The sequence below is a fragment of the Bacidia gigantensis genome (assembly GCF_019456465.1).
Source record: "Bacidia gigantensis strain McMullin 20006 chromosome Unknown contig_180, whole genome shotgun sequence".
NCBI classification, from domain to species: Eukaryota; Fungi; Ascomycota; class Lecanoromycetes; order Lecanorales; family Ramalinaceae; genus Bacidia; species Bacidia gigantensis.
In genome coordinates this window covers 1,605,219-1,620,130 of record NW_025408596.1, presented here as the reverse complement: position 1 = coordinate 1,620,130, position 14,912 = coordinate 1,605,219, and the positions used below count along the sequence as shown (strand labels likewise).

The 14,912-nt window shown below is 50.3% G+C and overlaps 2 protein-coding genes across 2 annotated transcripts; both read right to left on the bottom strand.

The window, feature by feature from the left end:
• Positions 1 to 1,519: 1,519 nt before the first annotated feature.
• KY384_003416 (uncharacterized protein) lies at positions 1,520 to 2,917 on the bottom strand (the record flags this gene model as incomplete). Its single annotated transcript, XM_044811930.1, has 2 exons — positions 1,520 to 2,752; positions 2,828 to 2,917. The coding sequence occupies 2 exons, from the start codon at positions 2,915 to 2,917 to the stop codon at positions 1,520 to 1,522; spliced, it is 1,323 nt and encodes a 440-aa protein (XP_044671063.1).
• A 1,947-nt stretch (positions 2,918 to 4,864) lies between these two features.
• KY384_003415 (uncharacterized protein) lies at positions 4,865 to 5,719 on the bottom strand (the record flags this gene model as incomplete). The annotated part of the gene is made up of 1 exon (XM_044811929.1): positions 4,865 to 5,719. The coding sequence occupies one exon, from the start codon at positions 5,717 to 5,719 to the stop codon at positions 4,865 to 4,867; it is 855 nt and encodes a 284-aa protein (XP_044671062.1).
• Between the last annotated feature and the right edge of the window lie 9,193 nt (positions 5,720 to 14,912).

The window sequence follows — 14,912 nt, the reverse complement described above, 5'->3', positions numbered from 1 at the left end:
GGCTGGAGAGTGAATTCGTGGAGAAGGACGATGGATGGAGAGAATGAGGGAGATGTTGGTAGGGGGCGGCAAGAAGGCCGGGGCAAGGTTCCATGATGTTGATCCTGAGCTGAGGTAATTTCACTTTGTGTGATAGCTTGTATGTACTGTCACCTCATTTCGGAAAGCAATGTCTCTTCATTATTTTGCAGGTTGTTGAGGCATGTGTCCATACAATCGAGGTCGAAATGAAAGAACGAGAAGTTCACATCACGTTTGCGTAATTCGAGGACTAAAAGTTTTTGCTAAGCGAGTCGAGTGTTTCTCCGTAGCCCCTTTCTTGCGATTAAACTACTCTTCCTTCCCTCATTCTCTTCAACAGTACCCTTGTATAACGAGTCAAAAGCGATAGTTTGAAAACAAGAGTGAACTAGAACATCTTTCAAGCCTCTACCCCAAAGTAATTAAAGAATCTCGCTCCCATTCTTGTACTTGAACATGTTATTCTGCACTCCACGTCTCTTTGCTGCTCAATACGCACCGCCAAAAGGACTCGCATAGTTGGTATAACTCCATGACTTCTCACTCTCCCTGCTGTCTTTACTCTTTGACTCTGTTGATTCCGACGAGCGCCTAATGTTCAACTTGGAGGAGCTCGGGCTGAGAATAACGAGGTCGATGCGGTGCTTTTTTGGTGTGGCTTGGGATGAGGTAGCTTTGGATGAGTCCGAGGATTTGTGTGGAATGTAAGTGGCGGCGAAAGGGTCGATATGTGAGGTCATCGTCGTGGTTATGATATAGAAGAAGGCCGTTTGAGGTGTGCAATTGTGGGACTAATCTGGCTTGGGCAGATTGACCTGATGGGGTGTCCTTCTGATCAGAAGACGATGGGACTCAATTGATCGTGGGAATGGTTTTCAATCAATTTACGGCCCTGCTTCTGGATTCTTGCTCTACATACGTGATCCCACAGCCCTTCTTATAACCCATCCTCACCTTCATTTCTTCCTCGAGAGCTCTGATTCTCATGTTAGATTTCAAAGCATTGTCCCATACTCCATTGCTTTGTTGTCCTTTCACAGCAAGTGAGTCACAGCCGCATGCTGGTGCATATGAGCCGAAGTTCTACCGTCGATGGTTTAGGGGACTTGGCCCGCCAATGAATGGAAGCTTGCACGCAGAATTAGCAACTTCGCTTTGGACTAGGCAGAGATCGCTGACCAAATCTTCTTTCACCGCCTTCTTAACTCCTACATCCAATTTGACTGGTTTCGCGCCGGAGAAAGGGAGTGTCTTCGCGTGGTAAAGACCGGTGCGGAAGAAGCATGTCAAGTGGTGGATTATCGCCGACTTAAATGAGATAGCTTAAGGGAGACGGAATGAAGTGTGCACAGATTGGTTCGCGAAGAAAAAGTGGACGAATCATTAGCAGCTATCAACCGTGTGAGATCAACAGGCAAAGCATGTATTTCTGTACCCGTGGTTCTCATTCCATTTGCTCTATAGCTAGATAAGTATGCATCAAGGGTACTGCTCCATGTCAATTCTTAAGTGCCTCTAGCATCCATTTCCACAGCCGCTTGTCCGCAACAAAAGCGCCGCCGTTCTTCCTGAGTACCGGCTCATGAAAGCGCGAGGACCACTCAGAAACCAAAGTCAATTTCCTAGCAATCGCCAGCCGTTCAGTATCATTGCGAAAATGTCTCGATTCCTTAAGTGCAATTTTTGATTCCGTCTTGTCATACTTTCTCAGTTCGCTGTGCAGTTTTTTGTACTTCTGCAGCGCCTGCTGCGAGTGAAGTAGCTCCTCGACACTCTGGGTTGAGTCGTCGATCAAGTCCCAAGCGGTCTGAAATAGATGGAGGTCTGCCAGGGAGTTGAGGTTTAGTAGACGATCGAAGAGCCACATGGGACGGCTCTTGTTTAGAATCTCGCAAAGAGCTGACTTGGTACCGACATCACGGGCTGCTGTGTTGACTTGTAACGCGTGCTCAAAACCACGCTTGAACATGGATGAGAAGGAGTCATCAAGCTCATCCCATGACTGTGGTAGACCAGGTGGTATTAACAGCGTAGTAAAGGGGACAGTAGAGCAGAACTGCCAGTTGATTAAGCAGGTGATTTTGAAGTCTTTGTCGACAAAGATATTGTCGACATTTAAATCCGGATGGTGAAGTGCAAAGGACCGTTGGCAGCCATTCGAAAGACTATTAGAGAAACTACGGGTCTGGTCTCTGAGCCGATCAAGAACGACTTCTCCAGCAATAACGTAGTCGACCCGATTTTCCGAGCCATTGATCTTCATTCCCACGGTCACAAAGTCGCTCCACCAAATCAACGCTTTCAAGAAACCGGTATGGGTGCAGTAGTAGTCCTCTTGAGTAGGGTTAGGCGCAAGAAAACAGTGGGAACGTAAAGGATAGCATTGCACATGTTCAAAGTATGCCGATTGATGGGCTATGTAGTAATCAGTCTCTGACTTGAAAGGTCCGCGAGGTATATCTCCCATGGCATATCTTTGATCGAGAAGTAACCCACGGGTCAAACAAGTCGTGGTGAGGAACTCTCCGCCTTCCTCAATAATTGAGCCGGCTTGATCGAAAGTCAGACGTGAGAGGGCCTCAGTAATGACCCCGAGCTGACAGACAACTCCTTCCATCTGACTTTGGGTTAGTCTATTGTCGCGTGTTGATGTATTGGGCTTCCATTTATCTGCCAACGGGATGCCATCGGCCTTGCTCATCAAAATGTAGGGAACGCCGACGTCATTGTCCTCCGAGATACTATGTAGCCATTAGCGAAAGTAAAGTCTTGTAGGTTTTGAGTCAATGTCCCTATAGGCGAAGACTTCCGGAACGGGTATATTGCTGTGAAGTCTGATGTATTTGAGAGTAGCAGCCTCACTAGCCAATAGCAAAGAGATCGTTTTCACTGGCATAAACGCAAATCCCATGAAAGGAGAACGGAAAACCCATTGCACGCCGTCATCAAATGTGATTAAGACCGTCCAATTGAAGCTACCAGATGCAGGAGTCTGTGAAGCGTCACAAGTACATCGCCCTCTTTGACGTAGACTGCTCGCCAGAGCGCAGAGCGCGATTAGATCGAAGCTTGCATATTTGAAAATACCTTCGTTTTGAGGCATGGATGGCAACGGTAGGCCTCAACCCATGCTTATGATTGATGCAGCAGACGTATTTGTGTTATCAAGAAATACATTTCAACTAATTGGCGTACGTGAAGTTTTGAGTTGTAGACATGAGTCAGCAGGTCCGTAAAGTAGGCTTATGCGCGGTTAGATACGCCTGCTCAATTGTACCGCGTGTTGGGCGGGAAACCCAGGCTTAAATCGGAATTTCGAGGGAGGTCCCAAAGATAGCGGAGTAGTCGTACCTTCCCTTGGAGGTAGGAAAAGCGAAAGTGGCTTGTTGAGCTCATACCATGGCGCGTTGAAGGTTATCAGTCTCCTTGCACGACACACGGGAGGTTTGAAAGCTGGCTACTCCATCACATTCTGCCACGATCAACTTGCCTGCTCAGGATCCTGACCCTTCCCTCCCTGCTCAGCCTGACTACCCCTCTCCTCCTCCCTCACAACTTCCTCCTCATGCTCTTCTCTCTTCGAGCCATTATACTCATGATCCATCTTCTCCATCAATTCCTCTCCAGGTAGGAGCACGGCGCGGTCGATCGCGTAAGGCAGCCCTCGATGCCGACCACGAATCATTAGAAGAATGAGGATTAGCTTACTGAAGGTATGCCACGCCCCGCAGAAGGAGTAGGTATTGTATGGGACGCCAGTACTTAGACCGACAGTGCCGAAAGCGGAGACGGTGTCGAAGAGGATGGCGTAGATGTCGAAGCCCGGAGAGGGGATGGCTAAGGCTGTGCGCTCGACGATGCAGATGAGAAAGAAGGCTGTGAAGAGCCACCAGGCGTCTGAGGAGAGTTGCTTTTGGAGATGTGTCTAGCTGAGTCAGGAAAACAACGATAAGAATCTAGGAGGGGTAATAATTGACTCCAATAAAAGACTTCTCGTTCCTTTGGCCCTGATTTTCAGACTTTGGGGCTTCGACACCGATAGAGCGCTCTTCGTATACATTGGTCGATCTTATCGAAATCAGAATTGGGAGGGCCGAGATGTACATTGCTCCAGTATATAGTACCAGCAATGCTGGCGCTACCTGGCTCATAGAAATGATATACATTCCAGCAGTGCGGACCCCCAAAGCTTGAAACAAGCCAGCGATGGTCCGTTGACCAGGAGGGATTGACCAAATGGTTGGGTAATCAATTTGAAGTAAGAACCAGAATATCCAAAGACTAATATGGAGCCCTGCCTGAACTCCAGCCAGGTACCACGTGTTGATGGAAGGGAACAGAAGTATGAAACACCGTCGCGGGTGATGGAGTAGGAATGCAAGGCTGTGATGTAATCTCGACGCTCGAGGAAGCATCTTTGCCATAATCCAGATGATGAAGCGAAGGAAAACAGGGAAGAAAGTGTTGCCAGCGAGTTTTGCGATGATGAGAATAATCAAGACCAAGTAGAATGGCTGAAAAGCTGTGGTTGGATTAGCTCCTGAGTGCCGTAATTCACAGGTATGCAAGCCTACGGATCATGTTCTCGTCGAGCAAGTCGAGGCCGACGTTACAGAAACCTGACACGACCAGGAAGGAAGCCCACCTGTCAGAGGTTATGTTAAGTACACTAAGTAAAGCTTGAAGGGCAATTCTTTTACTTACCACCCGGGCTTGAGTCTGCCAGGTTGTGGTCCCTGCAGTATTGTGACAACATCTCGCTTGTAGCTCCACGGAATAAGGATGATCATCGAGATGAGCAGCCAAAAGCAGATATACAATGGTAGAAGCCAGAGTAATACTCCTAACGCTCGATATTCCACGCCCCCAAGTTCTTGACGTTCATGTTCGTCAAGTGAGTGGAACCTGCCCTAAAACAAAAGATCAGGTTCCCGCCTAGTGCCGCTCTACGAAAGTGGATGTCCGTCCTTACCTTGTGGTCCAGAGATGGCTGGAAGGATAGGTAATGGTGTGAATGCTTGCCCGGATGCGATAATCCACTAAGCTTTGATTTGAGACTTTGTGTTACTCTCCAATTCCAAGGAGACGGAAAGCCACCTTGGCCGTAGTGATGGTGATAGAAATCTGCGGCCGGATATTGAGTGTCTGGCTTGCTGGATTTGGCATTCGGTCTCCTCCGGGGACCTGATGACGACGATTGCTGCGCAGACGCCTTTCCGCGGCTCATTGGCTGATACCCTTTGTTCTTACCTGTGTATCGGCTTTCCCCGTTGTACTCATCCTGATTAATGTCATCGACTATCTTCCTTCCAGTCTCGGATTGCTCAACGAATTGCTGCATATGCTTTTGCATGAAATACCGTCTTATCGGGACAGTCGCGACGGAAACCACGATCATATTCCCCATGAGCATGAGTATGAAGAGTACCGATTGTTGGAAGGCAGTGAGCGAGCTCAGATTCACTGTATTCAAACCTGTATTGGTCATGGCGCTCGTGCAGAGGAAAAGAGCGTCAATGTATCGCAGGCGGAAGCGTGCTTCCTCATCGTGACTGTTGCCATCCACGCCGCTACCATAGACAATAACGGAAGAAAGTAAGATGACAAGGATGAAATAGGAGAGATGGACTCGATAGAAGTTTGGGTGGAAAAGCTGTTTCTGTCTGGCATAGGAGAGGGTTTTCTGTAGGATAGCCATGAGCGCGCATACAATGGCATCAGGCTATGTCTAGTCAATAAGAGTTTTCCATTATTGGGGCTATCTTGCGAAGAAGCCATGACATCAGTAGGCGTGTAGAGCAATGGCAATTGTGTCGAAATGTTATCGGGCAAAGCGATGACGTCATCATGCCAGAGAACGGATTTGGTTGCGTCAGGAGCGAAGCATCACACATCACATATGCTGAACATATAGTTGAAGATGAAGGGCGAAAAGATAACACTGCGGACTTCGGAACCTCGAGTACTGTCAAGATCAGCCTTTAGATGTCTGCATTACGGGTTCAATTGGCAAAAAACCCCCGGATGCACCGGAACTCCGCGCTGAAAAAACTGGACCTTCAATGCCCGCAGACCTCATTTACCAACATACGCTTTATGCAAAGGTCGACAAAGTCTACGAAGTATACTGCTATTGTCATTACATTGAATTCAGCTAAGTCGACGCTGACTCCCACCACCCCTCAAAAGAGGCCATGCATTACCAATCACACCTTGGCACTCCTCACCCAAGACCATGCACGATAAACACTATATGTCTCCGAGGCTCACGTATATAACAAGAGCTCACCACGTACTGCATTGTATTCTCTATCATCTCATCTTTTCGAAATACAATATCGTCAACGCCTAAACACCGCAGTGAAACAGGCACTAGATCATTCTCAATTCTTGTAAGAATAATGTCACACCTCACCTACACCTCCTACCCCGGCTTCGGCGAGCAAGCTCTCAAGAACACGCACTACAGCCAGGCCGTACGTGTCGGCGACGTAATCTCGTGCTCTGGCCAAGGTAGCCTCTCCCCCTCCCTCCCCTGCCCCTTCATTTCCCCGACCGCTCTCTTCCCTTTCCACTCCCCCTCCCCACCCCCCTGCCTTCCAAAACTTTCTCACCCTCTTGTCTTTCAACACAGGCGGTTGGGACCCCTCCCCCTCCCCCTCCTCAACCCCCTCCTCCCCCTCCCCCTATCCATACCCCCCTCCCATCCCCTCATCAATACCCCAACAAATGACCAACGCCTTCATCAACGTCGAGCAAGCCCTCCAAGCCGCGGGGGGCACGGGATGGGAGCAAGTCTACAAGACACGCCTATACTTTGCACCGCTGAACGATGAAACTCTGGGGGTTTTTGTTGAGAAATTGAGGGAGTATTGTGGAGACGGAAAGGGGGAGGGGGAGGGGGAGGGGAAGGGGGGCACGCGCCGCTGCTGACGGGTGTAGGGGTGGAAAGTCTGGCGTTTGGGATGGCGGTTGAGATTGAGGTGGAGGCGCATGTCGGGAGGTAGGGCGTAGGGTGGTGAGGAGGAAAAGGAGAGGGGGGGAGAATGGTGGGAAGGGCCTATCCAACGGCATGATATAGTATGATGCGGAGAAGGACGCGGTAGATGCTGGTGACATCGAGTGGCGTCCAATTCAGCAATGGGCTTGCACAGAGGTATTTCCGCATGCTCTACCTTTCAATTCGACCCTTGATTACGCACGCGGTACCGGCTGTTATTATTACATGTCCTCCCTCTCTCTTTTCCTCTTTACATCGTGCATCCGCTCTCGACGGGCGCGGGGATAAAGATACCATCTCATTTGATCCTCGCGTTGCTCCCTTAAAGCAACAGCCCCACGAATCCGGCGACGAATGCCAATAACCCACCCTCAGCACCAACAGCATTCCTGCCCACGCCACCAGTGAAAGGCGCAGCACTCGTCGTCGGCTTTCCTGGAGTGAACGTAGTAGCGGTAGGAATACTCGCGTTTCCAACAGGCAGGGAATATGACGGCTTGACGACGGGTGTCACGGGGCCTGATTTGGCGGAGGAAGTGGCGGGGGCCTTGCTGGAAGCCGGAGAGGTGCTGGAAGCAGATTGGCCAGGCCCGATAGTTTGACCGGCTTGAAAGCCTGCGGGGAGGGTGACGCCGTTGGCGAGGGCGCAGGTAGCTGGGTCGTCGCCCTGTATGAAAGCGTAAGTAGAGATCGACGAGGGGCTTGGAGAGGTAAGAGCGTGGGAAGAGTGGCTCAGGCGGGTGGATAGCAAGTTCAGGAGCATAAGTATAGGAAGGGGCGGAAAGACTCACAGTGGGGCAGCAATACCCTTTCGTCAAACAGAAGCTGTCGGATGGGCAGCCATCTACACCACGTCATTAGCGCCTCCCCTTTCACAACCACCATTGAAGCGCAGTACGCACAGTTTTCGGTACAGCAGCTCTCCCCGTTTTCCGGATGCACGCAGTCCTCCCCGCACTCAAAGGCGCAATTATACTCAATGCCGGACGTGCCGGGAACAAACGCGTCCCCGCCCTGGCGAGCCTGCAGGAGACTGTATTTGGCCATGGCTGTGCCGGCGAGGAGGGAGGTGAGGAGGAATTTCATTTTTCGGACAGTCTTTTTCAACAGCGAAGATTCGAAAGCAAACGACTTTTCGAGCGAGAGTAATTTGTTTCTGGAGCGAATGTGTAGCAAGCAGCGCAGTCAAAAAGTCCAAAAATCGCAGGTCAGGCAGGAAAAATGCAAATGGGAAGGTCCAGAGGAGGTGGTCAGGGTACCTACTATATAGACGCCAGCCAAATTGGCGGACTGGCAGAGGGACATTCAGCTTCAGCCTCGTCGCGTGCGGTCGGATATGGCATGGGTTGCAATCAGCCCCATCACCCCATCACCCCATCCCATGACCTGAGCTCCCCAAGCAGCGAGTCAGCTTCTGCCATGTCTGCTCAAGGTAGCCTTGTGGAATAAAAGCTATTTAGATCGTCATAGTCACGTCCAATGGCCTCAAAAGACCAACCATAGTCTCGCTAGAGGGTGGACGACTAGCCGCAATGGTGTTAGGTTCGTGGTGGCTCGGCCCTGCAAGCATCATGCCACTCGCCGAATCTAGGGCTGTCTCTGAAACGGACGGTTGGTCGACGAATAGTAGGCGAGAGCGTGCGCATGGGCGTTAATTAGAGTCAGGGAGATAGATGCAGGTACACGAGGTTTGTGGTCGTCAGGCGGAATCGAGAAGTGGATGCTGGCTGGAGCCTGATTATTTGGGAGCTATGCGGTTTGGTTTGTTATCCTTCATCGCTGAGCCGGACACGTGGTCGTGCGGTATCTGCTATTATGGTGCCTTCGACATGAGGACTGTCCATGTAGTGACCGTCTGGGACACGATGGCATGGATGACATCAGAGACGAGAAAGAATTTTCAGCATGTAGAAGTTGAAGGGACAAGGGGACCACTAAGCTAATTACGGCGGACGATCTGTTTCTAGCGTATTTTCTAATGATTACTCAGCATTAATGTTACAATCAATGGAAAGGATGTTGACCATCTATGAAATGCCTCCCAGCTACTCGCAGCAATAATTTGATTCCGTGCTTGTAATGTGGTCGTCGATTGCACAATGTCATTCAACCTGCTCAATCGCCACCAGTCCTCTCAGTCGCAGCGGAACTTCTTGATAGACTAAGATAATGATAGCTCTTGAATATCGAGCGCAGAGAAAACGACTGCGTTGTGCGGTGAAGTTCTTATAGATAAATTCAAGGAAATGGTCATGGGGATTATTTGCCAGTAGTAAGGGACAAATACTAATTGAGCTCAACAGCAACTTCAAAATCACGTTGTTATCGATTTAGCAAAATGTCATGCATCAAATGAATTGAAAAATCAGCCAAGGATTCATTCATAGCTGTCAAAAAGAGGGTCCGTTAATATCATTTCGCCCAATCTCGATCAATCCTGACCTAACCTTCATACCAAAAAAGCCCGTAAGCAGACATCGCTGCAACCCCTGAAACGTTTTATTACTGTCTATTTGCGAGTCTAGTTCTCTTCAGCCTTACCCACTGCCACTCTCGCCAACGAGAAATGACTTACTCTGTCCAAGGACCGTTCAGGCATAGCAGCGACAGGAGCTTTCCCATCATGTATGAGACTCGAATATCTGGGTCATTTTTTTGGTGGTGCCGCTGAGATCGCCGCTTGGTTGTGCTCCCTTGCTGCTGTAGATATGGCCGTGGCCGGTGCAGCTGCTGCAAGCGACAACTCCGATTCCACACCTGGCCATGTGCGTAAGCTGGATTGGTAGGCTAGCGCCTACACCTAAACTTATTTTGCTTGACGAGACGCGTATAAAAAGAAAATAACGAGCTGGAAAAAGTAGAAGGTGGGGAGAGAGTGGGTCTGCGAAGTATGAGAGAGCGACGTCCTCTATTTGTAGACTTCACGAGGCTACGATGGCCATCGCTGCGGGATGATTGTGTGAAGGCAATGATGTGTCAATCTGTACGCGCATTGTGGAATGATAAGGATTTTCAGCAATTGAACGAGTGAGATGAGGATGCCATGCACCATCTTTCTCAGGACGTACATCTTTCTCACTATAACGGGGCGCTGCTTCATTCTGTAGTGATAAGGTGAGGCGGGGTGGCGCCAGATATTGACACACCGAATATCATGCGAAGGGAGATGATTGGAGCCCCTCGGCCGTCCGCTCAAGCATAAACTGATAGTTCTTGAATGTGCTGCGGTATACGACATTAACGAATGAACGCTTAGAGACTTCCTGTTGCGAAGACCTCTCATCAAGAGAGCGTCCCGCCACAAGGCTGAACAACCCAGCGGACTCCCACGTCAGAGTATCGTGAATGTATGGGAATAGGCGGGAGAGGTAAGACGATGGGCAAAAAAGTGGATATGAAACATGGGAGAAGTCGTTACTCATAAGCACATTGATTGTTGCATTGAAGAAGACAGAGTAGAAGATATACACGAATGCCAAAACCCACCGGGATGACATTGAAAGATTTTGATTCGAGCATTGAGTATGCTTCGCTGGTATGAAAATCAGACTCGTGTCGGTCATTCTCCTTGGCCATGGTCAAGTATCATAGCAAGTCCACTGTCTCAAGATTCAGACCAAAGGCGTCCAGCAGTGCTCGCGACCATGATATTCTGAGGACAGGCATATATATCATGTGCCTGAATTCTACGTAACTTGGATTTCAGTCTAAGAACAGACGCTCCAGTGTTGACTCGTGCTTACCACATTATCCTGCGAGAACAGCATAAACCATGGTACCCAAAGTCTGCGAACAACTTACTCTAGACAATATCAAAAAGCATGGTACAACTCCCGAAGACCCTTCCCTCCATTCCGTCTCTCTTTCCTCAATCCAACACCAACATGAACGTCTTACCCATCACAAACCACTCACGAACTCTCCAATCCACCCTCTCTCCCACACAAACAAGCACAAGCACAAGCACAACGAAATCCCCAGCGCCAGACCATTCATCGCAACGCTCATCCTAGACTCCATTCCCTCCATTCCCTCCATTCCCTCCTTTCCCTCTTTAGCGTCTATATGCACCGCACAGGCCTCGAACGTCTCCCCCCTCGCCCATCCCCGTCTCCACTTCCACACATACCCCATCCATCTGCAACTGCATCTTATATCCTGCACAGCCATCTCAACCAGAGGGCCCAAGAACCCGGTTTTGCTTCCTTTATAGTGGAGACCTAACCGTTTCCATCCCCCGCCGCCCCACCCCGCCCCACCCAACACCCCCCTTCCCCCCGCCTAACATCTGACAGATCGTGATGGGCGCATAAGACATATAGTAAAAAGGCCCGATAGCATATACCATACCCTACAGACGCGCTGCCGGGGCCTGCTTACGTACATTGTTTGAGCCACTTCACCGTTCCCGTCGTTGTCATGAAGTCGCTAGTCGTCAGTCAGTCGGTTCGTGGGGGAGGGGTACGGCTGCAATGATCCCCTTCCCCCCCTCGGACTAATGCAGTGTCAGTCGTTGGTGGCTGAGGTATGTTCTAGACGGATCTCGATGAGAGCTGGGCGAGGGTCGTGTGAGGGGTATTGTATTGACAGGCTCGTGCGCGTGGGTCGCGAGTGCGGGTGTGGGTTTCGCGGGGAATTGTTTCACTGTCTGGTGGTTTGGGGGGATGGTGCGTTCTTGCGCAATGGGATCGAAGATCTGTTGGTATGCCGCGGAGAAATGGGGTGGGGGTAGGTAGGCCAAGTGGTGATAAGGATTGGCTGGATGCAGAGGCAGAGGCGACGATTATGTGGTGAGAAAGAGGGGAAAGACGGTGAATAGGGTATTCGTCGATGGAAAGATGTCGCTGTGAAAGATGGGATTTGTAATGCGAGTGATGAATTTCGATCATTGTAGTAGCTGCACGATGACTTCATTATGTTTGCGTTGCAAGGAAAGCCTGAGAAGACACGCGAAAGAAAGACAAGACAGCGCGAGCACTTATACAGCGACGTGTTCTTCACAATAGTAGAAATGTCAATTAAATCAATAAAGGCAACGGTCTATCAGGATATCCTCCAAACCCACGTTTCTGGGCCGCTGCACCGAAGCATAAATCGCTTGCTAACAATATCCTCCCAATGAAAAATCATACCGTCTGGTATCCTGCTGTTGCCCTGGTGTATCTCATATTCCCAGTCCTCTATGGTCGCTTGCAAATCAATCGAGTGAAGTCGCGGGAAGTTGTGCGACGTGGTCACAAATGGCTGAGCCCGGCTCAGCTTTGCTGACGTAAGTCTATTTGGTGAATCTAGATGGGAAAGTCAAAGAGTGAAGAGTGGTTGCGGTTCTAGTCGAGATGAGTGGCCGTCGTTCTTAGCGTGTAGAACTTAGCGAAGGAAATGTCGTATCATTTCCCCAATAGTAGCCTTTCGAGTTCAGACTCGACTCGAGAACATTGGAAAAGGTGTACTATGGGGTGCGGGATTCATTAGATCCTGAACTGCGATCTTTGGCGCCTGTGGAACGGGCAGTTTCCTAGTCGTCCCATCCGTCCTGTTCAAAATATCCTGTAGTCCAGGTCCCTTGCTGAATCCGTTCTGGCTCTGAAAACCACCCTGAGGAAAGCCATTCTGGGTGCCAAGGCTCCCAAATGGCGACGTATCGGTACTCAAAGTCTGCGGCTCCATGGGTGCCAAAGCCGGGGTGTGGGCCAAACTCAAATGTCGGAGACCAGGGAGCTGCAAGCCACCCGCACCATCGCCATGTGGGCGTAGTCGAGGAGAATGCGAAGGCGTGGCGAGAGGTGTCGAATCTGGAGTTGGAGACAACGAGTCGTGCGAAAATGCAGGTGACGAAGGCGCAGTACTTGCATTGGGTGAGTTGGGGCGCGAACGCTTGTAAGGTCTGCCGATCGCATTCTGCATGGCATGCTCATGAGAGTAAGAGCGTGACATTTGCTGCGAGAGCGAGTACTGAGAGAGGGAGGGCAGACGGGTGCTGCTGTTGCTATTACTGCTGCTCAGGCGGGGTGTGTATCGGGGTGCGGAGGAAGAGAGGTGTCGTTGCTGTTGGTCGTGTTGCGAGACTTGTGAGGCTGCATTCACGAGGAGATTCATATCAAGAGGACTTGACTGCGAATTCGGGCTGTTCCTGCTACTCGATGGGTTGAGCGACGAAGGCATGTTGCTCGAGTATGGAGAATATGAGTGTGGTGGGGAGACGTTAGGTGAGCCGACTTTCGATGCGGGAGCTGACTGTGTAATCATTGAGTTTGATGGTGGCATCAGCGAATTGGAAGATTGCTCTTGATTGTAGCTGTTGTGGATAGCCGCAGCATTATGTGCCTTGTTATTTCTTCTCGAGTTCGGGTTCTGGTGTATTCTTGAATGCCGGGTCAACTCATCGGAGCGGCTGAATCGCTTGGTGCAACCGGGATACTGGCATGCATGTGGCTTTTCTCCTGTATGTGTTCTTATATGCCTTGTCTGGTGTTCCAAGCGGTGGAATGCCTTATCGCACATAGGGCACTTGTAAGGCCGTGGTAGGTCTTGGTGATGGTCTTGCGGTAATTGATGTATTGATCCTGCTAGCGATGCCATATGTCCAGCTGTTGCTGCCATTGCTGGTGTACTTTGAGGAAGACCTCCGAATGGGTACTGCGGTACTTGTGGTAGCCGAGAGGCAGAGGAGGTATCTGGGTTCAGCAGGTTGGAGAATTCCACCGCTGAGCTAGACCGTTGCATGAGATGCAAAGAGCGCACGGTTCAGACAACGAGGGTTTGAGGAAAGAGCCGCAGGGAAACGAATGTTTGAGGCTCTGACCTGTCTTTGTTGAAGTAGCAAAGTCGAGTCAAACGAGTGACTTGGTGACTTTGAAAGTGACGGGATGGCGGTTGATATTGGGGGTGCCGTGGGGTGAAATGCGAGAGCGTCTTGCGGGAAATTTTTGGCAATAGGAGATCCGACGCATCTACCATGCACGTCACAGTTGCGGCAGTAGTTGGGCGATTAGTGGAGTGGAGGCTAGACTGAGGATACTTCTTTAGTCACTTGGTATGGTTTGGGGTATATTAAGAATTTTTTGACCCTTTTTTGACCCCACCAAATTTGCGCGATAGGGATTAGGGCCGCGAGGTTGAGGCGTGGTGGGGGTGAAGCTGAGATTGCTGGGGGGGGTTGTACCGCCCCGATGGTTCCGGAAAGGCGCGCGAGTGCCAAAGCTTTCAAGCCGTCTTAGGGGGCTTCTTAGGCCGGTCCTTGCCCCAAGCGCTTTTCCTGTTTGTGCCTGCTGGGGCGCCTTTTTGTGGCTGTTCTCCCCCAAGAGCCGCCAAGTATTTCCCCGGGAAGTCAGCCCAGCGCCGGTCGGTAAGCAATGGAAGATCCTCCAGAAAGCGGGTCGATCACCGGGGTTGTCAACTTTGTCCTGGGACCTTGATAAGCTGTCTAACAATGCGCTGCTGTGTCTTGGTGTTGGGATCCTGCGACGAAGGATGGATGACCTGCACGCTGATGACTTGGGGTGGTCTGACTGATCCAAAATGTTTGAGTCGCTCCAAGTGGGGCCAGTAGTGAGACAACAGATTGCTCACACCGGCTCTGCAACAAAAGATTTTGGCGACAATACGAGATAGTGGTGATGTTATGGATCTGGTTGGTCGACACTAGATCTCCTCATACCATCCAACGATGTCGCGATTCTGTCGCACGAGTAGGAGAATTTTCGTGCCTGCAGATAAAGATGTCTTGGCGGCTTCCTCCGTGTCCAATTTATGGATTTTCGTGGTTGGAAGTTGGAAAGTTGACGAGAGATATGGGACGACTTCTGATAATGGATTACGCCCTCTTTCTTTTGGTGGACAGAGAAGCCGAGAGTGCCCGATTTGCGCAATGGTGATATTCGGACTTGCAGCT